The 26,524-nt window shown below is 38.9% G+C and overlaps 1 protein-coding gene across 1 annotated transcript in view; it reads left to right on the top strand.

Moving 5' to 3' along the window:
* CACUL1 (CDK2 associated cullin domain 1) overlaps positions 1-4,163 on the top strand; it is a 38,196-nt gene extending 34,033 nt beyond the window's left edge. Inside the window, exon 9 of the mRNA XM_070945908.1 lies at positions 3,853-4,163. Coding sequence (XP_070802009.1) covers positions 3,853-3,893 — 41 coding nt within the window. The 3' untranslated portion in view covers positions 3,894-4,163. The remainder of the gene's footprint in view (positions 1-3,852) is intronic.
* The last annotated feature ends 22,361 nt before the right edge of the window (positions 4,164-26,524 follow it).

Below are 26,524 nucleotides of genomic sequence, written 5' to 3'. Positions count from 1 at the left end.
CTCTCTGTGATGAAGTAGTCCTCCAGCTCCTTCTCCACAAAGTATAATTTTTATGCACAAAAGTTAGACTTCTCTTGGGAGTAAAAGGGAGATAAGGATGAGTTTGCCACAGTGAGGTAACAAAATCAGGCTATGTTGAAGTGTTAGTGCTTGGGGAGACCCCAGTTGGAGAGTCTTTAATGTGGAACATTGTATATTTTTTTTATTATTATTATTATTTATTGAATTTGTATACCGCCCTACTCCTGAAGGACTCAGGGCAGTGAACAGCCAAAAGATAAAATACATATAATACAAATGTTAAAAAACCATTAAAATACAATTAAATAATTTGGCCCAGAAAACAAAATTTAAAACACCCCAAATTTATAAGACAAATTTAAAATTTAAAACATTTAAAAACAGTTTAAAAGAGAGGTTAGGCCAGGCCGGCCTGCTGGAATAGGAATGTTTTGAGGGCATGGCGGAAAGCGCGCAGATCTGGGATCCTCCGTATCTCCGGGGGGAGCTCGTTCCAGATGGGGGGTGCCCCCACAGAGAAGGCTCTCCCCCTGGGGGCTGCCAGTCAACACTGTTTGACCGACGGCACCCTAAGCCCCTCTCTATGGGAGCGTACTGGTCGGTGAGAGGCTACTGGTGGCAGAAGGCGGTTTCGTAGATACCCCGGTCCTAGGCCATGAAGCACTCTAAAGGTGGTAACCAAAACCTTGAAGCGCACCCGGAAGACCACCGGGAGTCAGTGCAGCTCACGCAGGAGGGGGGTTACATGGGAGCGCCACGTCGCTCCCATAACCACCCGCGCGGCTTCATTCTGGACCAGCTGGAGCCTCCGGGTGCTCCTCAAGGGGAGCCCCATGTAGAGAGCATTGCAGTAGTCCAGGCGGGAAGTGAGGAGGGCATGAGTGACCTTATTTAACGAGTCCCGATCCAGAAAGGGATGCAACTGGCGAATCAGGCAAACCTGATAAAATGCCCTCCCGGCCACAGCCGTCAAATGCTCTTCTAAAGACAGCTGTGAGTCCAGGAGGACACTCAAGTTGCGAGCCCTCTCCGTGGGGGCCAACGACTTACCCCCAATAGTCAGTGATGGCACCAACTGACTATATCAGGATGTCAGAAACCACAGCCATTCGGTCTTGGATAGGTTGAGCCTGAGTTTGTTTCTCCCCATCCAGATCCGTACAGCCTCCAGGCACCGGGACATCACTTCAAGGGCATCATTGGGGTGGTCCGGGATGGAGATGTACAGCTGAGTGTCATCAGCGTACTGATGGTACTTCACCCCGAAACCACGGATGATCTCACCCAGCGGCTTCACATAAATGTTAAGCAGAAGGGGCGATAGGACCAACCCTTGTGGCACCCCACATACAAGGGGCCTCGGGGTCGACCTCTGCCCCCCCTGCCAACACAGACTGCGGCCGGTCGGAGAGAAAGGAGGAGAACCACCGCAACACGGTGCCCCCACTCCTAACTCTTATGAACAAGATATGGCAGTTTACCTCATTCATGAGAAAGAATGTGATGCATGACTTTCCAGCATGAGCAGTGGCTTATCTCAGCTTGTCTGAGCTACAAAGAACTATAGACAATTCTAGCCTTTCATTTGGTGGATTCATTTGGTGTTATAAAAGTATCACATTCAAGAACAAGTATAATTTTTAAAAAAGCATGCAGTTTAGAGAGAAGAATGTTAAAAAGGAAAGTATATCTTGATTTAATCAAAGTCTTAACTCCTTAATTTGTTGAAAATAATCCATTACTTCAAGGAAAATATATCTAGAAAATAACCATTTCTAAATTTACATAGACCAGGGGTGTCAAACTCACGTCGTCATGGCAGCATCATGTGACGTATCGGGACTTTTTTCCGCTTCGCTAAACTGGGCATGGACATTGCCAGCGCATGACGTATGTGGCCCGTGGGCCGGGAGTTTGACAGCCCTGACATAGACTGCCCTCCTTTTCTTTTGATATGTAAATGTAAACATCTCCAATTTACCAAATTAATTTAAAAGTTCTTACATTAGTGGAAATAGTGAGAAATTACAGAATTCTTCAGATTTCCAAACACGTTTAAAAACAACAACAAGATGAGCTGAAGAATATGTAAATAGAATTTCAGGATGAACTTTGTGAGAGAAACTCCTGGTTTCTAAGTTAAGTTAAACAGGTAGGCCATACATTTGATTATAATTGTGTTTCCATACAGTTAGTATAAGCCACTGTTCCCCAAACTGCTGCCCTTCAGGTGAACTATGTTACTGGCTGCATTAGTTGGGGATTCTCAGAACTTTAGTCCAACGTAACTGGAGAACATCAAGCAGGAGAAGGGTAGTAGAGCCCAAGTACCAAACCATCCTACCTTATTTAGAAGAGATGTTCCCATTGTAGTTAATGAAAGTCCATCACTACTGCACAGTGCCTCTATATGGTTGCTTTTAGATATATTATTTTTGGCTAATGCAGGAATTTTGAAACTTATGTAGGAGGCTACATCATAGCATGCTAATAATAACAACCAATGCTATGCATTCAAACTTAAGAATGTTACCTTTTCTTTCTTTCTTTCTTTCTTTCTTTCTTTCTTTCTTTCTTTCTTTCTTTCTTTCTTTCTTTCTTTCTTTTTGAATTAGGACATTTGAAAATATTTGAAGAAAAACTAACAAGGCAGTGTGAAAGATTTTTGTTCAAGAGTTATAGGTTAAAAGTTTGGACACAATTGTATCTATATTCATGACAACAATTGCCTGATAAACCTTCCCCTTTTATTCCCTATTGAATTTATCCATAAGAAGTGCCAAGTCATGAAGGACATGTAGAAGTATGGTTGTTTCATAGCATTTATTTCTCTTCCCATAACTATAGATTAAATTATATACTGGGGCATTTCATTTTGAGGTGGCCTCTGGTACTGCTCCTACAGGTTGGAAGCTGATTCCAATTTGACCCTTATAACTTCCAGCATTAACCTTACAGAATACAGTGAGAACGAAACAGCAGATGTCCAAGTGGATGTGAATTTGATGCACTGGTTTTACATTGTACAGTAGCCTTTCCTGACTACTTGGGTTTACAGTTTTGCGGACTTCAATTTCAAGAATTTCCCAGGCAGTGTAGCCATTACTGAAAATTCTGGGTACTGAAGTCCACATATCTTTGGAGGATGCCAAAGTAGAGGAAGGCTACTTTACTAGTTTATGGTTTGTAAATAATCAGAATATTTCAGCTTTTATTTCCAGATAAGGTTTTATTGGTGTCACTCTTCTTCTCAAGATATTGTTTTGGTCAATATTCTGAACATTGTTTTACATATTTTAGCTCTATGTAGCATCTTGCCTGAAGCCTGTTTTTTATATATGTAAAAGAAAAAAGAAAAGAAAAATATATTATGTTGTAAATTAGTATTATGATTTCTGTTTGTTTTGGCATCTAATTCTGAAATAATTTGCTTTTCTATCTTCCAAGGGATATATCTTTGTAAGCGTGTATGAAAGAACACAAGAAAACTTAGGTTACTTTGTAAACATTTTTCTTCAATATTTGTTGAAATTAACGTGTGGCGCTCTAAAGCCATGCCTTCAATAAAAGCAGCACGGTCTTGGCTGTGGTGCTCCTGTAAATCAAACTATTTGCCTTTTTTTGTGTGTGATTGTTTTCCACATAAGAGTTAACATGGCAAAAGTTTATGCGTTGAGTGTCATATGTCACATTTTGTTTCTTGGGAAACTTGTTATATTAAAATATTTTTAGACAAATGTTTTGATTCTGAATTTGCCATTTTTAACTTGTACTCACTTGCCATTCTTGGAGAGATCATAGTGACATAGACAATGCTTCTTTTACCCACAGGTTTGCAGTTTCATGTTTTCTTCAGAATGTGGAATGTGTAGTTGTTGGGAAAATTTTAAAAAGGTTTTTTTATGGGCAGAGGGGAACCATAATATGTAATTTGGGAGGGCAGAATTTGAAATTACTGTCTGTAACTGCTGCAAAAAGATTGGAAATTGCTTCTTTAGATACTTTTTTTCTTTGTCTTTTGTTATATTTCACTTTTTAATTTTTCTTTGAGTCTTTTATATTTCCTTTGTTCTTTTACAATTCTGTAGTTTTTTAAAGCGTATGTACATTTTTCTTTTAATAAAAATTATGGTGAAAAAATAGCTGATGGGAAAGCTAGTTTATTGAAACTCTTCACACACAGCTCACTGATATGAGCAGCTTCTCAGCATTTATCTATTACAACTTAAAATGGGAATATTCAATCATCTACTGCACTGGCTTTTGAGTATAGAGGAGATTGGTGAGAATAGCTGTGCTCCTAAGAGTCTCTTGAGTCCTCTTATGTCTGCCAGACACAATATTAGCTGACAGAAGAGGACTTGGGAACAGCCATGTTCGTGACTAGATCAGTGAAAAAAGTTTTACAGTTCATTCAATTCTCTGCTCATGATTTCTTTTTTATGTACTCCCATTTTCTGAAGGAGCCTCACAGTTGGTGCAAGTTGTAGATGTTTGCTCTTCTTCTGTTGGTTTGGCACAGAAATTATTGCAAAGAGCTTCCTGTTTTTAAACTTGCTTAAAAATCCTCATAGTAATGCCATTCTCTGAAAAAGACTTCTTTCTTGAAGGAATGGGTTAGCTGCTTTATTTGTGTTCTCTGGAGAACATGAATATGCTGGTGATACCAATCTTTTCAAAAAGAATTACTTGCTAGAAATATGAGAATTGTGAAATACATTCATGATGCAGCTTATACCATAATTAAAGATAAAGATTTCCCTGAGCTGAATTCAATTTCTGATTACTACATTTACATATATTTATTCTTCTTGCCAAAAAAGCAGAAATGGTTGTTACTGCTTTCTCCGAAGATATTTTACAGGATATTTATAGAATGATTTGCAGCCATGGAATTTCTTGATAGTTTCCAATTATAATCCATTTTTGGTAGTTTCCAATCCTTAGTAATTTTAACAGGAAACTTGGAGTTGCTTCTTCAAAGTGCTACTACAGAAAGAAGGAAAACTATTCACGTAAAAGGAAAATGTATTAATATAAGAATGGTGTCTTCATTTCAGTTCTTGCACACCCTAAAAGCTTTGACAGTAAGACTGGTGGGAGACTATCTCTCTTCCACAGAATTTATAATGTATATACATTAAATATTTGTACCCAACAATTATAACTGATTTCCCCCTTTTCCCTTTTGCTCTCTTATATTTTGGCATTTAAAAGTTTGTAGACTCTTTTGAAAGTTTAACATTTCTGCAAAAAGAAGAACTAAAATGTGATCTTTTCTCCACACGGTACCAAAAACTAGATAAACACAAAAATGAGAAACAAATGAGTCAAAAACATTATAGCTGTTCATTTCTTATTTGGAAAATGATCTCTGTCTCCATTTTTAAAATATGACAAATGTCTTGCAATGCACTTTTAATCAGTAAAATTGCTATCACTATGTATTCTCTTGTGTTATTAGGTAACAATGAAGCAGTAAAAGGTTTCTTTGCAGAGGATGTTACCTTGCTTAAAAAATATTCAAGATGGAAAAGATAATGCTTACTTGTACATTAAAATTGCTTTTTTAAAAAACAGAAAATATGTAACACTTGCTTTATCTTTGAAAACGTTCAGTCATGGTTGAGTTCACCTGTGCCTTTTCTGTTAATATTAGAGCAAGAAAGGAAGCTGTTTTCACACAGTTATTTTCTACAGCTATAGCAGCTCCTGTAACCACAAATGAGAGAAATCCACTCAAATTATCAGTTGTCATTGATCATACATTTAAAGGTGTATATGAATAGGTTCATAACTTTAATTTTAATTAATTTAAATTTTTTTCCAACTATTTATCTGAGTCAGAGGTGAAATCTAAAATTTTTTGCTACCGGTTCTGTGGGCGTGGCTTAATTAGTGGACGGGGCTTGGTGGTAAGGTGACTGGGTGGAGTGGCCAAGTCAATGTCACTTCTTTGCCCTTTTTTAACCTACAAAACACAACAAAACACAACTGGCTCACCCACAATGTAAAAGCAGCTGTGCTAGACTCAAAATGGCCCCGCAACAAGCAGGAACCTCACACAGCCACAAAAAGCCCAAAAAACAACTTTCACACTTTACACACAACACAACACAACACAACACAACACAACACAACACAACACAACACAACACAACACAACACAACACAACACAACTGGCTCACCCACAATGTAAAAGCAGCTGTGCTAGACCCAAAATGGCCCCTGCAACAAGCAGGAACCTCACACAGCCACAAAAAGCCCAAAAAACCAACTTTCACACTTTACACACACAAAATTCCACATACAGCTTTGTGAGATTTTGTGTGTTTGTGTAGTTAGAGTGAAACACTACAGAAACACACTAAATCTCAGAAAGCTGCACAAATATCATTTTATTTTTATTTATTTTTATTTGTATATAAAAGCAGCTAAATTTAAAACTTCCTAAACTTTAAATGGCTAGGTCTAAAAAAAGAAGAACTAAAAAAAAACCCAATTAACTATTTTTTTTAAAGCTCCCAAAGGGGGAAAAAACTTACCCAATAGAACAGGGGTCTCCAACCTTGGCAACTTTAAGACTTGTAGACTTCAACTCCCAGAATTCCTCAGCCAGCTTTGCTGGAAATTGAAGTCCACAAGTCTAGGCAGGAAGGCAGGCAGGCAGAAAAAGCTGCTCACCGATGAGCTTGATTGCAGGCAGGGAGATTCAGTTGCTTGCTGATGCATGGATTGCGATCGTCATGCGATCAGCAGCTAAGGTAAGCAAGCTGGAGGCTGGGAGAGGGGAGGGGGAGAAAAAAAAGAAACTTTTTTTTCTTTTACATGGCTCTGGTGATCCAAGCTGAGTTGCCTGATTAGCAGGCAACTCAGCTGGGATGTCAGAGCTTGGCTGGTCAGAGCCATTTAAAAGGAAAAAAAGGCTCTGATGATCGCGGGGCTCAGCTGGGCATGGGGGGCGGGGGCAGGGATTTTTGCTACCAGTTCTCCGAACTGCCCGCCGCCATCGCTACCTACTCGCCCGAGCCGGTCCGAACCGGGAGCATTTCACCCCTGATCTGAGTGCAGATTGGAAGAGGGGAAATTCTAAATTCTTTAAACAGTAATTTGTTTTACTGAAAGCAAATATATAGGGTGGGCCACTTGTACCTTTGAAGAAGTCTATGTTATCCTGGCTGCCCATTCACAAATGGTTTCTGTAATGGGGCAAACTAGTCACCTAAATATCTATAAATGAAAAGCAAATAAGTGAGACTAAAAGGCAAATCAGTTGACCCAAAGCCTTAATATCTGATAGCACGACAGTATGGGACTCCAAACCTAAAGTTACTTATTTAAAATCATTTAAATATTTTTTGCCCCTGTTTGTGGTCACATTTTTACAACCCAAATTCTCTTTTTCTATTCCTATTAGCTCACTCAATTGTTTTCTGCATCTCAACTGTGGTCTCTTTGCTCCTTCCTGTCACTCCAATGGCTGTCTCAGTTCTCTTTTAATTATCTCGCTGCCTATTACTTAATAGCAAGGTCACAACCCATGGCTGCAAAGGTGGCAGTGATACATGATGTACAGACAATCCTCAAGTTACAATGATCAGTTAGTAACCATTCATAGTTAAGATGGATCCCCAAAAACTACTTACAATCTGATTCTGAAGTTACAACAGACACACACATTTATACTCTCAAGTATTGTTTTTTGGGTGCTTGGCAGATAATTTATCTTTACAGCCATTTGCTGCATCCTGCAGTCATGTGACTGCAATTTTTATTTTTATTTTTATTTTATTTTTTTGGTCAGTTTCTGGTGTTTACTTCTGGTTTCAGCAAAAAATGTCCCTTGGGTAAAATGGATTCCCTTAATATTGCGGCCTGCAAGCTTTTGGGCACCAGGGACCGGTTCCATGGAGAAAGGTTTTTCCGCAGGCCAGAGAAGCATGGTTTCATGTGCTGCCTGCATCCTGTGGATGGGGCTTCGCTTGTTTGTGCAGCCTGGTTTCTGGCATGCCATGGATCAGTGCCACTCTACGAACAGATGGGTTGGGGATCCCTGCCTTAATGATCATGGTGTTCAGTTACGAACTGCATGGCTGTTCTTAATGATGGCTTCAAAAAATGCCCTAAAATTGGGTCCGGTCACATAATGACCCATTTAACAACTGCAACAATGTACAGCTTTAACTCCAGACTCAAGTACAGTTGCATGTCATGGACTACCTGTAAATGTAGATACTTTGATCTAGATGCATAGATGATGAAACCTACGTACTAGCATCACAAATAACACAAATACTAATTGCATCATTAGCACAGTTATGTGACATTCCATGTCTCTTTCTGGTGTCATTATGTGTTATTTTCGATGCTCTTAAGTACAGCTCACAGTGTTCACATATTCACTAGTACTTAGGATATGAATATTTTTTTGATCTTTTTAAAATCATTCTTCAGCTTAATGATTTTGTATTTTCTACTGGGGTAATATAAATGTAGCGTGATCACTACACATAAACAATTGTTTCTTTCTTGGCCAGATTGCAAAAACTTGAAATAATTTCCTCCAGCTTCAAGTTTTCAGAAGTTGGGATTCAGCTTCCAGATGTTCAAACAGATAAAAAGAATGTTGCTTTGTAAGAAAGGAGAGCTAAGAAGAAAATGCATATCCATCATGCAGTTCTCTTTTGATATAAACAGTATTATGCAAAGTGTCGGAACAATAACTAGCAAGGAGCAAGCAAGATAAATTGCAGGCAGGAGATAAAAATGAAATTTAGCTAAACTTGGTGTGCACTGATATCACTTGTACCTCTCTTCCTGGAAACAATCTATGCTTCCTATAGGTCCATTTATTGAGTCATACACTGCATTTTAAAATACCTTTACTGAACTTTTTGAAGACAGTTATAACTATCTGGCCTCCGAAAGGAAAAGTAAGAGAAAAGGAAAAGTGACTTCCAATCTTCATCACAAGAAGTATAGTTTATCCCTACACAATTACATGCAAGTATCTCTTCTTTCTATAATCCATCCGTTAACTATGCACAAATCATTAACAGTTCAATCCTGGTGTCTGCAAAAAGACCATAAGGGTTCCCAGAATTTTATAGAAACATCTTAATTTAACCTTGGTCAAACAATCCAGCTTTGTCCTCCTTCCCTTTGCTTTAGCAATCTTGATCTTTAATTCAGTTGGAGTAGGACTTGATATCTCTTCAGTTTTTCTCATCTCGCGTGCTTTTTGCAGACTTCAGCAAATCTCTTCTGTAAATCCAATAAATAGCCATTATCCAGGTTATATTCTTGGCTCGGCATCTTTCCGCTTCTCGCTTTGTCAAGATTTCATCAGCTCTGTTTAACCATGTCTCTCTTAGTATTCCTTTCAGTCGATTCACTCTTCCCTTTGTATATTTGTTTTGTGATTCAATGTCATTCTCTATATAACAAACAATTTCAGTGTATTTCTTTTTTTAATGGTTGTTCCTTATGTATTCAATCTGGATTCGTTTAGCACCCACTCATTCTTAAACACAATTTATTTTCCTGCTGGGTTCAGATTACATTTAGGTTTGTTTTGATTGCCCGAACTTTCATTTCTCTTAACTGGATAGAAACATACTCCACTATATAACCATTGTTGCTTTTTTTTTTTTTTTACATCCAGCAGACCAGACACTACATATCTAACATCATTTGTATATCTTACATTAATCATTTTCCCTATCATTGCCAACCATTTGATCACAAATTCATCTACTTGCTGTGATATTTCACTATGTGTAGTTTTCAATCCATTTTCCCACCAAAGCCAATTTAGTCTTTGATACATTCATTTTCAGACTCATATCTGTTGCATCATATGAGCTAACATTTCTACAAATCATTTCAGTTCTCAGAAAAAATATATAACCTTTCTGCAGCCAAACACACATACACAATCAAACATGTCTGGTCTCTCCACCTGTAATTTTTATATAATTGTAAATTCATCGACAACCAAACAGATGTACACCTCCTTCTCTTACTCTTTGCTTAATGCTGAACCATTGGCCAGTCACTCCATTTTTCTCATACTGAGTGGCTTTATTTCCACTACCCATAGGCGTCCGATTGAATTCAGCAATCAGCCTTCCCTCCCAGCTCAATATTTGCACATATTATTCTATTAATCAAATCTTTACACTGTATCATTCATTTTCTCAATAAGCTTTTACTTTTTTACTGATCTGCTTGAAGAGCAAAAATCTGGTCTGTGCACCAGGCTTAAATCACCCTGCGCCTCCCAAATGTTGCTCTGTGTCTCTTGTATAGAATGTTGCCAAACTTCTTGGGTTCATGCCCACTGATTGTCACGTAGTAATTGCATCCATTCCCATAGATCCAGTAATTACATTTTTCCAATCGGTCAGGTATGAACCAGTGAGATAAAAATATTCAGTCATGCAGATACTACAGCAGGTAGCATAGTAAACGTAAGTTAGTAAAAAAAAAAAAAAAAAGGACCACAAATATCTTATCAGGATTTATTGCTCAGGTTTTTGCAGTGTGAACTTCAGCAGAAAGAGGACAGATGTTCCCCATCACTGGTCATGTCTGTTAATCTGAGAGACTATTTGATTGAAGAGCAGAACATAATAGCTTCAGATAAATAAACCTGGAGACCCTTTCAGCTGTAGCTTTCTATATTTACAAACTTTTGGATTTCTCTAAGCAAGCTTTGGACAATGAACAAGACTAATAGCCATCCAGAAGTTGTCTAGAGAGACTGCTCATGAATTTAGAGAGAGGGAGAGAAAATAATCACCCTGTCTAAATCCTTGAATGTATTCTTTTCTGTTCTGTTTGACAAAATACCTCTTGATATCTGGAATAAAACAAGTGAACGGAAAGGGGCAAGGTTTTTATGCATGTGATTGCTTTATTTATTGTCACTTCTGCTGTTTTCAAGAGGGATCATTGTGTACAACTTAGACATTTAGCTTTGTCACTGCCGCACCAAATAAATCAGCCTTCAAAAACAAAACTAATCCAAGCCAAGTATTGCTAAGCTTTGTGTAATTTTGCTTTGGCTTTTCCAAAGCTATCAATATCAACAGTTATGAATGTCTTGATATGATAGTTACTTCAGTAATAATAAAAGGTTAATGACTTGGATGTCTTCTTGTTTCCTGGGCAAATCAAAATCCACCAGAGAAAACAGGTGAATTGTCAATTCATAAAGAGATAGATTGAAGGATCTCTCTGAGCATCCAGTAATTTGGTTGCTTTAGCAACACTGACCCTGTCATTGTTGGCACAAATGTTCTGTTTGTAAGAGGTCGCTATAGCTTTTACATTATTTTTCTTAAACTATTACAAATATAAGTTTGTCACATAATCCCAGTATTTTGAATGATTTTATTAGGCTTAAAGATAGGTGTTTTCGGTTATCTACATCTATTCTCAGAAAACGTCTGCAGCATCCTACATTACTGTTTGTAAAAAAAATAGTTAGCTAACAATGATACAGAACATTGTAATGTCTTATACAGAAGATATGGTTGTACATTATTAAAAATTACAAACCTTTTGAGAAAGATATAGATACCAAGTGCAACTGCACTGCAGTCTTAAAATGCAGCTATTTATATATTTGGTAGAGATGCTCTTTCCAATGAGCAGAGGTCATGCCTGTTTGGCTGCTGAAAAACTTGGTCAGCCTGTGAAGATGACCATGAACACAATTTGCTCCTCAATTCTACCTTCCCACTCTCCTCTCTGCCTCTGGCCATAATTCGTGGTAAGATACAGATGGGATACAAGTTAAGACAGTCTGAAATAACAGCTGACATTCCTATGCATCCAGATAACCAGACATTTGCATCTGAGATAAGAGGAAGATTTTAGCAGCAACAATAGATTTGGTGAAAAGTCCTGGGGTGGGAGCAATTAAGAAAAACTACTCTGTCACCTGTTTTGTTGTTGTTGTTATTGCCTGATTTAAATAAAAAAAAAAAACAGGAAAACTGAGAAGATATCTATGAGTGTGAAAGGAGGAATGGCTAAGAAGCAAAAGGGAATGGACAAATGTCACTATAGCCTTTTTTTCTACCTGAAGGGGCCGAGGGCATAACAATTGTGCGGACACCATATGATGGGTCCTTTTTGCTATCTATTCCATCCCTTTTCTTCCAGAAGAGCACCTTTTTAAAACTCCATCATATAAATCCAACTGCTTGGAGGTTATAATTTTTCAGCTTCAAGCAGATCAGTCCCTTCTCCTTCTCCAGTAGCTCTTTCTCATTTTTCTTCTTCTTTGTCAATGCTTACTGCCTTGAAAAGGGAACAATTGGCACAAGCCGGATGAAACAGCATACTGAGTAAATGACCCTAGAAGCAAGTAGTATGTGGAATCACTGGCAATTTGCTTATTTTTTAAAAAAAGTTGTCCTGATTGGTTTTAGAAAATAAATCAGGATAACAAAGAGGTGGATTTAACAGATTAACAGAGTTGGAAGGGACCTTATAGGTCATCTAGTCCAACCCCCCCACTCAAGCAGGAGACCCTATACCATTTCTGACAAATGGCAGTCCAATATTTTCTTGAAATCTCAAGTGATGAAGTTCCCACAACTTCTAAAGGCAAGCTGTTCCATTGGTTGATTGTTCTCACTGTCAGAAAGTTCCTTCTAATTTCTAGGTTGAATCTCTCTTTGGTCTGTTTCCATCTATTATTCCTTGTCTGGCCTTCAGGTGCTTTGGAAAACAGCTTGACCCCCTCCTTTCTGTGACAGCCCCTTAAATATTGGAAGACGGCTATCATGTCTCCCCTGGTCCTTCTCTTCACTAGACTAGCCATGCCCAGTTCATATAACCGTTCTTCATATATTTTAGTCTCCAGTCCCCTCATCATCCTGGTTGCTCTCCTCTGTGTGCTTTTGGTTTTTCTTACCTAAGTGTAAGACTTTACTTTTCTCTACATTGAATTTCATTTTGTTAGATAGGGCCCAGGGTTCAAGTCTAGATCTTGAGCCTATTTTCTAGAGTGTTAGCTATTCCTGCCAGCTTAGTATCATCTGAAAATTTGGTTAGTTCCCCTTCTATTCCCTCATCTAAATTGTTTATGAAGATATTGAAGAGTACTGGGCCTAAGATGGAATCTTGTGGCACCCCACTGTTTACTTCTCTCCATGTAGACTTAAATGGATGCAGTAAGCTGCCCATAGTTCAAGGCAACTGTGAGTTGGGTGGCTGAATAAATGAATGAATGAATAAATAAATTAATAAAACTTATTAGTAGAACGGTCCTGTATATTGTGCTATCTCGATTGTTCCTTGCTGTCAGTGAGAAGTCACCTAGATTTTTTCAGCCCAAATCCTACATCCCTATTAAAGGCATGTCAGAACAACCAAGCAAATCTACTTTTTTTCCCCTGTCACTCATCCAGTCCTTTATGGCAGGCATGAATAACCTGGACTGCTAATGTCATAATGCTTCATTGTCTCAATGTCATAATGCTTCTTTGTGGTTTTCCATGGCTTCTCTGACCAGGCTTTGGAAAACTGACAGTCCCAGTCGTTAGTTTCTGCTGTTTTCCTGGTAAGATATTTGGAAACGATTTGCCATTGTTTTCTTCCTAGAGCTGAGAGGTAGTAGCTATCCAGGGTCCCCAAGCAGCTCCTGTGCTTTACGTTGGACTAGAACTCACAGTCTTGCAGTTTGTAGCCAGATGTCTTAATCACTTACTAAATTCAAAACAAAAATAACTAAAACTCCCCTCCCCACAATATATTCTGATGCATTTAGTGGCTCTAGAACATTCAGTATAATTCTTAACCATCAAAATTTTGCCCTTCACTATTTGAATTGCACTTCCTGCTAGCCAAAATATGGTTTGATTGGGTTTGTCATAACGTGTTGTGTGAACCCAGCAATTTGTGGCTTAGTATTATGAACTCAAATTGATAGCTTTTTTCAGTTCAGAATCCTTATCAGTCTTCTTTTGTTTGTGTCCTCAACAAATGGTCACAGTTCATAAATCTTTCATTCAGCAATTCACATTTTAAGGGAATTTGGCCATGGGTAATGGAACACAGCTCATTAATGACAATTCCACATCACATGCTTTTTCACTTAATAGCACAAAGAGCAACGCAGCATGTAAGACTCTTGGTGAGGCAGGCATCAAGCAATATCTCTGAATTGCTAGAAGTTGCTAAACTGAATTGCCCAAGAATCTGAGTCAATATGATCAACGGTGGAAGATGCTAAAGGTGTAGTTTCACAAAATCTAGTTTTCTGGAATTCTTCCATGAAGCTGTATACCTCCATGGGCATTCTAGTTTTCAGTTATAATAGAAATTATGTCTGAATAATTCCATATTATTGATTAAATACATACAGGATATCTTAGTTCACTAAATTAACATATTTTGCTGGTATTGAGAATGGCATTATAGATGTTAAGGAATAACAGATTAAGTCCCAATTAAAACTCCCTTTAAAAAGTGAATTCCTTTATATGTGGAATTGAATAAATGAATTTCTTAGCGCTTAGCATAACGTTTCAATAACAACAATGTGAAACTTTTATACCTACACTTATTAATATTCATAGAGTGTGATGCTCATTAAATGTAATAATGGACTTTTTTATTAAGTAGAATAATTGTGCATACACTTTTATACCATAGCCATTAAACCTACCCTTTAAACCAATACCAGAAATTTGTAGCTATTTCTATTCACCTCAAATAAGATAAACTTCCCCATAACAATACAGGGCAATCCCTAGGGTTCAGTTCCTATCCATTTAATATGTACAGTTTTTCTACATATGAAAATGCTTGAAGGTTACCATGCCAACTAGGCTTCTAAAACTGTCAATTATCTAGCATAAAAGTTAGGACTTAAACAGTGAGACAGGCTTGAGTTCTGAACTTAGGCTGCTGAATAATGCAAGTATTCTTTTATTTGCCCTTTGAATAAGTGGAGATTTGACAAAGCCCTTAAAATGTTTTCATTATAACATTTTCAAGTTATATGACTATGCTCAAGCCCTTTTTACAGAAGAAAAATTGAAGCTGAAAGAATAAGGTAATATAAAATCTCCCATAAAACAATCATGATCAAGCTTCCTACAACTTGACTTGCAACTGGCTGTACTTCTGAGTTTTCTTGGTAAGACTAAGGGAAGAGGATCTTAATTGCTCTTTCATGGATTTAATTCTGACACTGATGTCTTCGCTAATACAGTAGTATGATTGATTGATTGATCTGCTTATGCACCATCAAGTTGTTTTCGGCTCCTAGCAACCACACAAATAGAAGCAGCAGCATATCTGCACTTTATTTATCTCTTATTTTCTATTCTTTTCAAGTATTAATCATTCCTAGGGGAGCTAAAAACAAAATCACAATTCATAAAACATTGCTCAGAGAAATAATACCTATTTTAAAAGTAAACTTTCCACTGTTAACAGTTTCATGTGAATATTAAATAACGGGTGAATCAACCAAACATGAGCTACGTCACATTAATCACTTCCAATCGAACCCTCATGACAACTGATTGCAACTTCCTACTCAGGGATAGATAAACTTCTGCTTTAGCAGTGCTCATTACTCCTGATCCTTGTTGGTGATCTGCAAGGGTACCATGGTTGATGGTATTGAATCCACCAAGATGGTACTAAATGCACCTAAGTAGATCTGGATAAAGACCATCTACTCAGAAAGGTCAATGCTTTTTCTGTTCCATATCCAAGCCTGACCTTCAATTGGAAGGGATTTAGATCATCCTCAAAAAAATGGGGTGGGTGGGAGATGTTGGTGATCGAATGAAGTTATCCATGTCAGCATTCTGATGCTGCCATAAAAAGACGAGGCTTGACTTTTCACCTACTTATTTTCTCTGTAGATAATATCCCCTAGGAGATGGGATGGGGGGGGGAACATTCCTGTGGGGTGAGGTCAGAAGCAGGTGAGTCTGACTTGGAAGATGGCCAATGAGAAGATAAGAATTGGGAAATGGAAAGGGAAGGGTTTGGGGGTCAGAGTTCGGGGACAACTAAGTCGGGGCCAGATCTGTCGTACTCAATAAATTGAATATTTCAACAAAGATTAATTGTTTGGGAGTGCAATTTATTTGAGATGACATCGAAACCTGACAATCCAATATGGTCAGATAGAGTGATGCGGCCTCTTCAAGAAAGGACACACTACCATGTAATTTAAGGCAACTGGCATCATGTCCCCGCCCCTTAGACAGGAATTAATTATGTCCTGAATTAACCTATGGACATAATTCTTGACTTCCCAAATGATTTAGGTGAGACAGGGATATCCAGCAGTCTGAGAGCAAAGCATCTGGAGCTAAGGTTAAGGTGAAGAGGGGTGTTCTGTCTTTTTACTGCAATGGCCTTCCTACTGTCAGCCATCACATCTTTCTCTTCATATGTTTCTATGGCTGTTTTGTTCACTTCCCATATCTTCCCCAGGCCACCTCTTTGTACTGACAACATTGGCTGAAGTATGCAGACGATTTCTGCCAAGCCAAAATTAGTCATCCAGCATCACCATCTACCATCACTAGCACGGTATTGCTTCTGTTGCAAACTTACCATTACACCCTTCTTCCAAGTCCAGATCAAAACTCCCAACTCTTTCAGTTTGTTCAGATAACAGTTCTTCTAAGGAAATAAATCTATTTCTGTTAGAAATCTCAGGCTATTGCTGAGCACTTTGTAAGCCGCCCTGAGTCTTCGGAGAAGGGCGGCATATAAATCAAATTAAAAAAAAAAATTTATTCATCATTTCAAACACCACAGTTGATCAGCCTCCTAGTGCTTCTACCCAGAGCCATTCCAAATCTACAGCTCTGTCTTCAGTCTTTGCTGTCCACATTGTGTGCATCTCCGGGGGCAATTCATTCCAGAGGGCAGGTGCCCCCACAGGGAAGGCTCTCCCCTAGGTATCACCAGTCGACATTGTTTGACCGACGGCACCCTGAGGAGTCCCTCTCTGTGGGAGAGTATTGGCCGGTGGGAGGCTATCATTGGCAGAAGGCGATCTCGTACATACCCAGGTCCTAAGCCATGGAGCGCTTTAAAGGTGGTGACCAACACCTTGAATCGCACCCGGAAGACCACCGGGAGCCGGTGCAGCTCGCGCAGGAGAGGTGTTACATGGGTGCGCCATGTCGCTCCCATAATCACCCGCGCAGCCGCATTCTGGACCAGTTGGAGCTTCCGAGTGCTCTTCAAGGGGAGTCCCATGTAGAGAGCATTACAGTAGTCCAGACGGGATGGGACGAGGGCATGAGTGACCGTGCACAAGGCGTCCCAGTCCAGAAAGGGATGCAACTGGTGAATCAGGTGAACCTGATAAAAAGCTTCCTTGGCCACAGCCGTCATATGCTCTTCTAAAGACAGCCGTGCATCTAGGAGAACACTGATCTCACCCCCAATAGCCAGCTGGCTATACCGGGACGCTGGAAATCACAGCCACTTGGTCTTTGAGGGGTTGAGTCTGAGCTTGTTTCTCCCTTTTTGCAAGACACACATTTTGACCAATCTGCTCCTGTTGTCTCTATGGCATCTTCCATGTTTACCAGATCTGAAATGGGAGCTATCACACTGCACTGTCAACCACAACCTAAGCCGTTTCTCTTTAAATCCCTTTTAGCACTCACACCCGTCCAACCTTTTCTCAATCTTTATTTCATTACAGTTATTTCTCCCTGTCTTCCTAAATTCTAATTCTAACACTACTACTGATGTTTGGGTAATGAATCAAGAAACTACCCAAACTCAAAGAAAACCAAGAACCCCACATTTCAACCCTGAGCTACAAATATTCTCCTGTATAGGTGCCTAAATTTTAATTTACCCGCCTTGTCAATTTTATAGCCTCCTCACTGCTAAAACATCTCAGTCCATCAATCTCTCAGTGTCTGAAAACTGGATGCCATCATAAAATTCTTCATGAGTAATAGCTCCTTGAAAAATAATTGCTTTATGCCCATCATGTTTAAAACTATTTGTTTTATTAGCCTAGGCCTATATATTTTAAAACAAACAATTCTAGGTTTAAATATTGTGAAAGAAGAAAAAATCCGTACTGTCATATTTTTAATGTTAGTCATAATTTTCCACTTATCTTTAAGCTACAACATAAACTGCAGTGTTGTGGATTATTATGAGTGAAGAACTACCCAGATAGATCAGGAAGGAGTCCTTGGGTGGGAAGATCAAAGAGTATGCATTGCTTATGCCCGCACGGTAGGTCTTATCTGTTGGAATTGGGATGACTGAGATATATTCCTCATGCTACCTTTAATCAGTCTTGGATTAGCTAAAATGATTTCTCATTCTGTACCTACATCATACCATATTACAGGCCTATCTAAACTTTTATTTTTATTTTTAATGTAATAATTCACCTATCCCCGTGATGGCGAACCTATGGCACGTGTGCCACAGGTGGAAGGCATATTTGTGAGCACGTGAGCGTTGCCCTAGCTCAGCTCCAGCATGCATGTACACACCGGCCAGCTGATTTTTGGGCCTTCTGGGTCAACCGGAAGTCAGGAAACGGGCTGTTTCCAGCCTCCTTAGGGCCTCTGGGGGAGTGGAGAAGGCTGTTTTCGTCCTCCTCAGGCTCCAGAAAGGTTCTGGAGCCCGAGGAGGGGGAAAAACGGACCTACCGGGCCCATGGTGCCATCACATGCCAAAAGCGGGGGGAGTGCAGGGGGGGGTCACACATGCATGCGCAGGGGGCATTGAATTAGGGGTGTGGGCACGCAGGCATGCGGGACCCCCCTGCACTCCCCCCGCTTTTGGCACACGACGACAAAAAGGTTAGCCATCATTGACCTATCCTAAAGGTCGTAAGAATGCTGGTAAAAATACTGCCCTGAATAGGACAGAATCAACATGCGATTCAGACACTTGGTCAATGACGCAGGGGCACTCTGATAATTTGGATATTTTTCATGTATCTGAACTCAATAGTTCAGCTCTATGCCCTACTCCATTAGGCATAGTGAGATGTTTCTATATTGTACCTTACTCTTTCTCTGTAATGTGAGAATGACATACGGAAATCTTGTAAATGTCACTTTTAACTGATAGAGAAAAAGTATCTAGTTTGGACAAAAGAATTCTAATCCAAAGGTGGGTACAAATGAACTTTCTCAATTCTTCTCAATTCTTCACTGAATCTGTAGGCAGAGAAATTGGATAGATTTCTTCAGACTTTATCCAGGAAAAGAGAGATTTTCAATATTTTTTCTATATCACTGCTAGCAAAGAAATCCGATAGAGAGGACATCTCCTCTCTCAACATGTCTTCTTTGGAATTTGATTGAATGTAGGAACATAAAATATTAGCCAGACAACCTGCTGACTTATTGAAGAATGGAAGGCATGATGAAAGAATGACCTTCACAGATACCTGTTGACTATCCTAGAACTAAAGAAATCAAAGACACAGCATCCTCCTCCATGAGAAATTATCTGTAATTTTGCACATCTTTCTAAAATTTGCTTTAATCAAAATGAATCCAAACTGGTACAAAAAAAGTGAATAATAAAGTATCTGTTTGACATTACTTTAATCCCCTAATGCATGTATGTATGCCATTAGGAATGTGAACGCATCTTCTAATCCAGTTTCCTTAACCTGATAAATACAAGATACATTTCCAAAAGCCACGTTGATTGGGAATTCTAAAAGCAGAATTTAGAGGGGAATCTGCAAAAGGATGGGCAAAAAGTGAAAAACCAGCATTTGCAGGATTGCTGTTCTTTTTATTTGGCTTGGTCCCTGGCCTTAGAAAGCTAAGAGAAGAAAGTCTAAACACAACATTTTATCATCAAGCCTGGTTTTTTTTTTATAGAGATAATATGGTTCAGTGTCAAAATCCATCTTTGTCATTAGAATTACTCATCAGTCCATGTACTGGAGTAATTTCATCTGCACATAGTTTACACTCCAAAACCCTTTTAGAGTTGCATGCGCCTAAGCTTTAAGTCATTGTAATTCTGCCAGGAGCGATTAAGAAAAAAACATTTCAGCTTTTGGATTCATAATGACACCCTTTAGTGTGTGTTCTTTTTCCCTGCAAGCACCTGAGGCAGCAGTTTCTCACTTCAGAGGTCGTTGCCCTCAGAGACTGACATATCAGCTTCATAAATATTCAAGCCTCCATGAAGTTACTTCTGGTATCTATCTAATATGAAGGAAAGTTCATCAGCAGATCTGCACTGTTCATCAACAGAACTATAGCACTAATATCTAGCAACAGAGAAGAAAAAAAAACCTTTTGAACGCATTCAATATGTTGGATGTATGATATTCTGCTTGTAATCTTGGTGTGTTCATGAGAAGAGAACCAATACAAAGTTCCAGAATTTCTATCAAGTTTCTCAAGGTCAACAATCATGCCTGGAGGGAGGTGGGGTTATTAGGATCATTTGGATAAATGACTTTTAATCTACCTATGTTGTGATCCTGGTGCTGTTCCCTTGCTTCTAATAGTGAGCCTACCTGGAATGAATTTGCCACAAGAGTTTGATCTACAGTAAATTCAATTAATACAAAAAATAATTCTTGTAGAAGTTCTGAATCAATATTACATGGAATCAATCACTCAATGAATTGCATGCCCTATTGGCCTCTTAATTTTTGCGGAATGATCAAATAAATGCTAATACCCAAAACTTATAACAAATAAGAGCAGTAAAATACAGCAGTCAGAAGAAAACAAACCAAGCCATACCACAGCAGCCATCCCATCGTTTTGACAGGAGCAGTTCAAAAGTGGTGACTTTAAAACAGTGGTCCCCAACCTTTTTATCGCCGCGGACCAATCAGCCTTTGATAATTTTACCGTGGCCCGCTGAGCGCGCGCAGGGGTGGGGGCTTTGGGCCACACGTGCGTACCTGCGCGGGGCTCTCTTCCCTGGAGCCTTTGCGCACGGCCCAGGAGCTTTTGCGCACGGCCCAGGAGCTTTTGCGCACGGCCCAGGAGCTTTTGCGCACGGCCCAGGAGCCTTTGCGCTGCAGCGTTCATGTCCCCCGGCCGCTGCGCGGCCCGGTGCCAGGTACTCCACGGCCCGGCACCGGTCCGCGGACCGGGGGTTGGGGACCACTGCTTTAAAACATTTTAGAAAATCAAGTAATTTTTCTTTGGTGTCTAAATCATGTTATAAAAATAATGCAGAAGTTTGCTCAAAGGATAATGCTCAAGTTTGCTCATTGTAGACTCACTGATAAGCTCTCTGTAACATATATCTGTCATATCAGTGTTGAGGAAGCATCCATATCTGCAGGTATCTCCTTCTACAAGTGGCATACAGAGTTTATCATGGATTTGTAGTGCTTCCTTCAACTATTTTTATAGGGAATCCACAAAACATTAAAACTTAGTAATTTTCATTATGTTTTTCCCCCTAAGATTCTTCTGGTTGTTGGCCCAACTTTTATCTATGAAGGCTAATGCAATCTCTGCAAGTACATAATGCCTTTACTGCTATTCCCCTGCCTCAAATATTGGCAATGTGAAATGTCATATGCAGGAGTGCAGACATTTGTTATAAACCAGATGATGACATGTGTCTCACTATATAATTTGCACCAGTTGCATCAATTAATGCAATTCCATCATGTAAGTGACATCAATTGTCCCCTCCTTGCCTCTTCCATGGATGCGATCACAAGTTAGATTGATAGTGACTAGAACCCTTGTAGCGAATGATTAGCACTGCTTATTATGTCAGATTTTAAACCTTTCTACCCATCTTTTTAGCAGTATTGCATTATTATGGTTAGCTTGCGAGGACAGACAGATGTTTAAATTCGATTTGGCATTTTTGCCCACCTATCCAGCCCTTCCGAAAGACCACGGATAGGCAGAAGTTATTTAATGGTATTGTTAAATATATAATGGTATTTATTTAAAGATATTGTTGGAGGATATAAACTGTTCTAAGTAAAGCTGCCTTTTGCAATTGACTGATGGTGAATTTGTCAATGCCGATGGAGTTCGTGGTACTCCGGATATTTTGGGATTGCATTCAAGGCACCTATTATTATTGGTACTATCCTTATTTGCTTTTACTACAATCATTCTACTTCTGTGTGCTGGTCTTTGAATTTTGTGGTTTTCCTCCAGTTCTTCTATTCTGCTGCCTTCAGGTACAATGCCACCTTTTACAATGTGCACCAAGCTCCAAATGGCTATTCCCACAATTAAATCCCATCCCACAGAAAACAGATATTGTTCTCAGTAAAGCAATTTTGTGTGCAGCTCTCAACTGAAGAATAATGATTGAATTGGGCTAACAGCTACTTATCTGAATGCAACCAAAGTGTAACAAAGTGTGTCTACCCCACACTCTACCAGGTATGAGTCTATAGCACACAGTTACTATGTGAGCATGCTTACTGGATTCTGTTGCTGTGAAGTGTATGCAATGAGGAAAATATCCAGCCACTGTGATAACATCATTATGGGATGATGTTCACAAAATGTAAAACAGCCCTGAATAAACTCCTGCTTGATGATAATGTATCTAAATGACACCATGGAAAGACCGAATCCATTAACATATTGGAGAAATTATCTGCCGAAAATGGGATGCTCTCTGATTTTGGAGATGGCAAAGTGGGATCACTTGAAATGGTTTATGCTCTGCAGGAGTCTCATGTAGATAGAACTGTTGTTTGCATTTATTTTCAGGTGTGAAAAGTTAACAATGCACACATAGAATGACTCATTCTCAAAACTACGAATAAAAATTCTATTGGAATACATTTTTTTTCGATAATGCCCTTTTTTGTTCTAAAATAAATTGTGGCATCTATACATTTTAGACATTTGCAGGGTGGTTATCTAATGGAACAAACTGAGAACAGAATAGCTATTAAAAGTTTTTTTTAAAAAAAATAGTGCCAGCTTTTAGGGAAGAAATTTTCTTATGACTGTTAAAAATAACAAATGCAAAAAAATGGAATAAGAGCTAAATGGACTGTCTTGAAAATGTTTGTCATAAGAGGAATAAAAATGTAGACATTTTATTTTTTTTTAAAATAACCAACACCCTAGCAAATATTCCCACAGAGATAATAAAATAATTATCTATAAAATATCTTTTATAAAATAATTCTTGTTTAGGAACATGATAATATATTAGAAAATATAGATGACTAAAAGTCATCAATAATCAAAAAAATTATATATATAAATCAGTATCATCAAATATTTATTCCTATTCTTCTGGCCAATAGTAAGCAGAGCTGAGTTTCTGACAGTAGTGTTTGCAGTCCTGTCCTTCATAACTTCCCAAAAATTAGAATAGAATAGAATAACAGAGTTGGAAGGGACTTTGGAGATCTTCTAGTCCAACCCCCCGCTTAGGCAGGAAACCCTATACCATTTCAGAAAAATGGATATCCAATCTCTTCTTAAAAACTTCCAGTGTTGGAGCATTTAATACACAATTGTTGATTCATTGTATCTTGTTATCTCTTGCTGGTTTTTTGAACCAAGTGACAATCAAGAGAAAAGAAATCTTTGAAAAGTGAAGTTATTTGAAAAGTGGAAGATTATTTAAAATATCATGGGTTGGACATTCGAGAAGTTTGACTGAACTTGCGAGAGGTTTTCTTTTACAACGTGTTTCCCTGGACACAATGAACGCCACAGAGCTTGAAAGGTAAGACACGCGTCCCACTTCTCACGTGTCCCACTTCTCACCTGCCCCGCTTGCCACCCCCAAATTGCATACCTAAAGGAGGCGGGTGGCTAAGCAAGGGGAAGGAGCCCTGCCATGTCTAGTGAGGGGGAGGGGAGAAAAGACGGCAAGGGGAGCCATGCCTCGCTCCACGCATCTCGCTTCTCTCCCACCCCACCTGTCAGGAATGAGTCTTTGTGACACTCATCGCGCCACTGCTGCCTTGTGGAGCAGGACTCTGCAAGGCTTGTGCCCTTGCACACACAAATGGCAGCACTGCCGCAAGATTTGACATACCAGCAAAGCCACGAGCGGCAAGACATCAGCTGTCCCGGTATGATGAAGCTCACAGTGGAGCTGCAGTTCATGCATGCAACGGTACAACAAGCCTTGCAGAGTCCTGCTCCACAAGGCAGTGGCGGCAGCAGGACATGTCAGGGCAGCGGTAGCCAGCCGCTCGGTCGGTGCGAAGAACAGGGAGGGAAGGGCATGTTTCCCCCCTTCCCCCCCTCCGGCCTCGCCTCCTCAACTCGTTTTGGTTGTGTGGCAAGCAACCAGAGGAAATGGCGGGACCAGCTGCACAGGCGTGTAAATAGTTGGTGGGGGGCTTATTTGGTGTGTGTGGGGGTATTTTAACGCATGTGCTGAAAAGCCCGATTGGGCTTATTATCCGGAGAGGTCTTAGTTCGGGGAAACACAGTATATGAAATGTGGTGGTTGCGATATAAAAATTATGAGCACCTTCAAGAAAAAGCAATGTGACTATTTTGGACAATGACATGTAAGAATAAATATTAGGTACTTTAATTTAGTGTACAAGAATAGACTCAAGGGAATGCAGTGGTGGCAGATGACTCATGTTTTGGAAAAAAAGATTAATATATGTGCTTTGGCAAAGTACACTATGTTACTTTCAGGCAGTAACATGCAAACAATAAAAAAGTATTGATACTTGCCAACCTCTTTAGGGAATGACATTAAAATAATCATAACTCCTATTCTCATTTTAGAGATGAAAAATTGGCAAAAATAATTGAATATAGCAACAATCTTGCATTCTGATATTTATACATAGTTAGAACAGGGTAGAATAACAGAGTTGGAAGGGACTTGGAGGTCTTATAGTCCAACCTCCAGCTCATGTAGGAAACCCTGTACCATTTCAGACAAATGGTTGTCCAATATCTTCTTAAAAACTTCCAGCGTTAGTGCATTCACAACTTTTGGAGGCAAGTTGTTCCACTGTTTAATTGTTCTAAGTGTCTTGAAATGTCTCCTTAGTTCTAGGTTGCTTCTCTCCTTGATTATTTCCATCCATTGCTTCTTGACCTGCCTTCAGGTGCTTTGAAGAATAGCTTTTTTTTTAGTTCACATAATATATATAGTTGGAATAATACTTTGTATGCCCTTAGTTGCAGGTCCTCAAAACTCAACCCATCTAATAGAAGACAACACTGATGGTTAGAATGGATTTCATAAATAGTTGTAGATTGTGTAAAAGTGTGACTTTCTGAGAATTCCCTGTATAACTGGAATTGTGAATCTTGCACTAACATTCTTGAAGAGGATCTCACTATCAATTTTCTATAAATATGAGTATGGCTACCATAATAAACTCATTTTCTTAGTATATCATTCAACAATTAGGTCTGTTAATGCTTGCATTGAATTTTGCTATAGTTTTATATGTGTTATAATCAATATACTGTAAGCATCCTTCTCTTTGAGCTATAAAGTTTAAGTTCAACTAAACTAGCCTTAATTAAAATAAATGATACCATCGAATGGTGCAATTCTATTTACTGAAAAACAAAATCATGATAAAAACCAATCTAATTTACTGTCTTGTTTTCCCTGGCCAACCAGAAGCTTATAAGCAGCAAAGAAGCAGAAAATGAGTACATTCTGCTGTTCTGAAAGTCTAAAACTGGTCTACTCGATTTTAAACTAGAATTGGGTAATATAAGCCTGTAATATAAGCTATTTCATCGTTTTTGGTAACTCCCACTCTGTTTCCAAATTAAAAGAGCTTTTAAAACCCCAAATAGCTTGGCAGCAGAAAATGAAACATAATAGCTGCTCTGATAGAAAGCTGTTCAGGTAGGCTACTTTATAATACTTTAGCTATTATTTTGTCTAGACTTGGGAAAGACTTTTCTCCACTCTTTGGCACTTAGTTTCTACAGGTAGTCCTTGACTTATGCCCACAATTGAGCCCAACATTTCTGTTGCTAAGGGAGACAGTTGTTAAGTGAGTTTTGTGCCATTTTACAACCATTCTTGCTACAGTTATTAAGTGAATCACTGCAGTTGTTAAGTTAGCAACTGGGTTGTTAAGTGAATCTGGTTTCCCCATTGACTTTGCTTGTCAAAAGGTCACAAAAGGTGATCACGTGACCCCAGGAGATTGCAACTATCATAAATACATGCCTGTTGCCAAACAGTTCAAATTTTGATCATGTGATCATAGGCATGTTGCAATGGTTGTAAGTGTGAAAAATGGTCATAAGTCACTTTTTTCAGTGTGCTGTTATAACTTTGAAATTATAGTAGTTCAGGTTGTTTAGGTTGTATTAGTTTTATGTGAGTAGAGAAGTTATTGAAATGTCAATTTCACACAGGTCCAACACAAAATAGAATAGAATAGAATAGAATAGAATAGAATAGAATAGAATAGAATAGAATAGAATAGAAGAATAGAATAGAATAGAATAGAATAGAATAGAATAGAATAGAATAGAATAGAATAGAATAGAATAGAATAGAATAGAATAACAGAATTGG

The sequence above is a fragment of the Pituophis catenifer genome, unplaced genomic scaffold (assembly GCF_029215685.1).
Source record: "Pituophis catenifer annectens isolate HBS135680 unplaced genomic scaffold, rPitCat1.0.hap2 SCAF_6, whole genome shotgun sequence".
In the NCBI taxonomy this organism is placed as follows: Eukaryota; Metazoa; Chordata; class Lepidosauria; order Squamata; family Colubridae; genus Pituophis; species Pituophis catenifer.
Note: the sequence above shows the minus strand (reverse complement) of the source record. Positions and strands in the feature narration are given on the sequence as shown.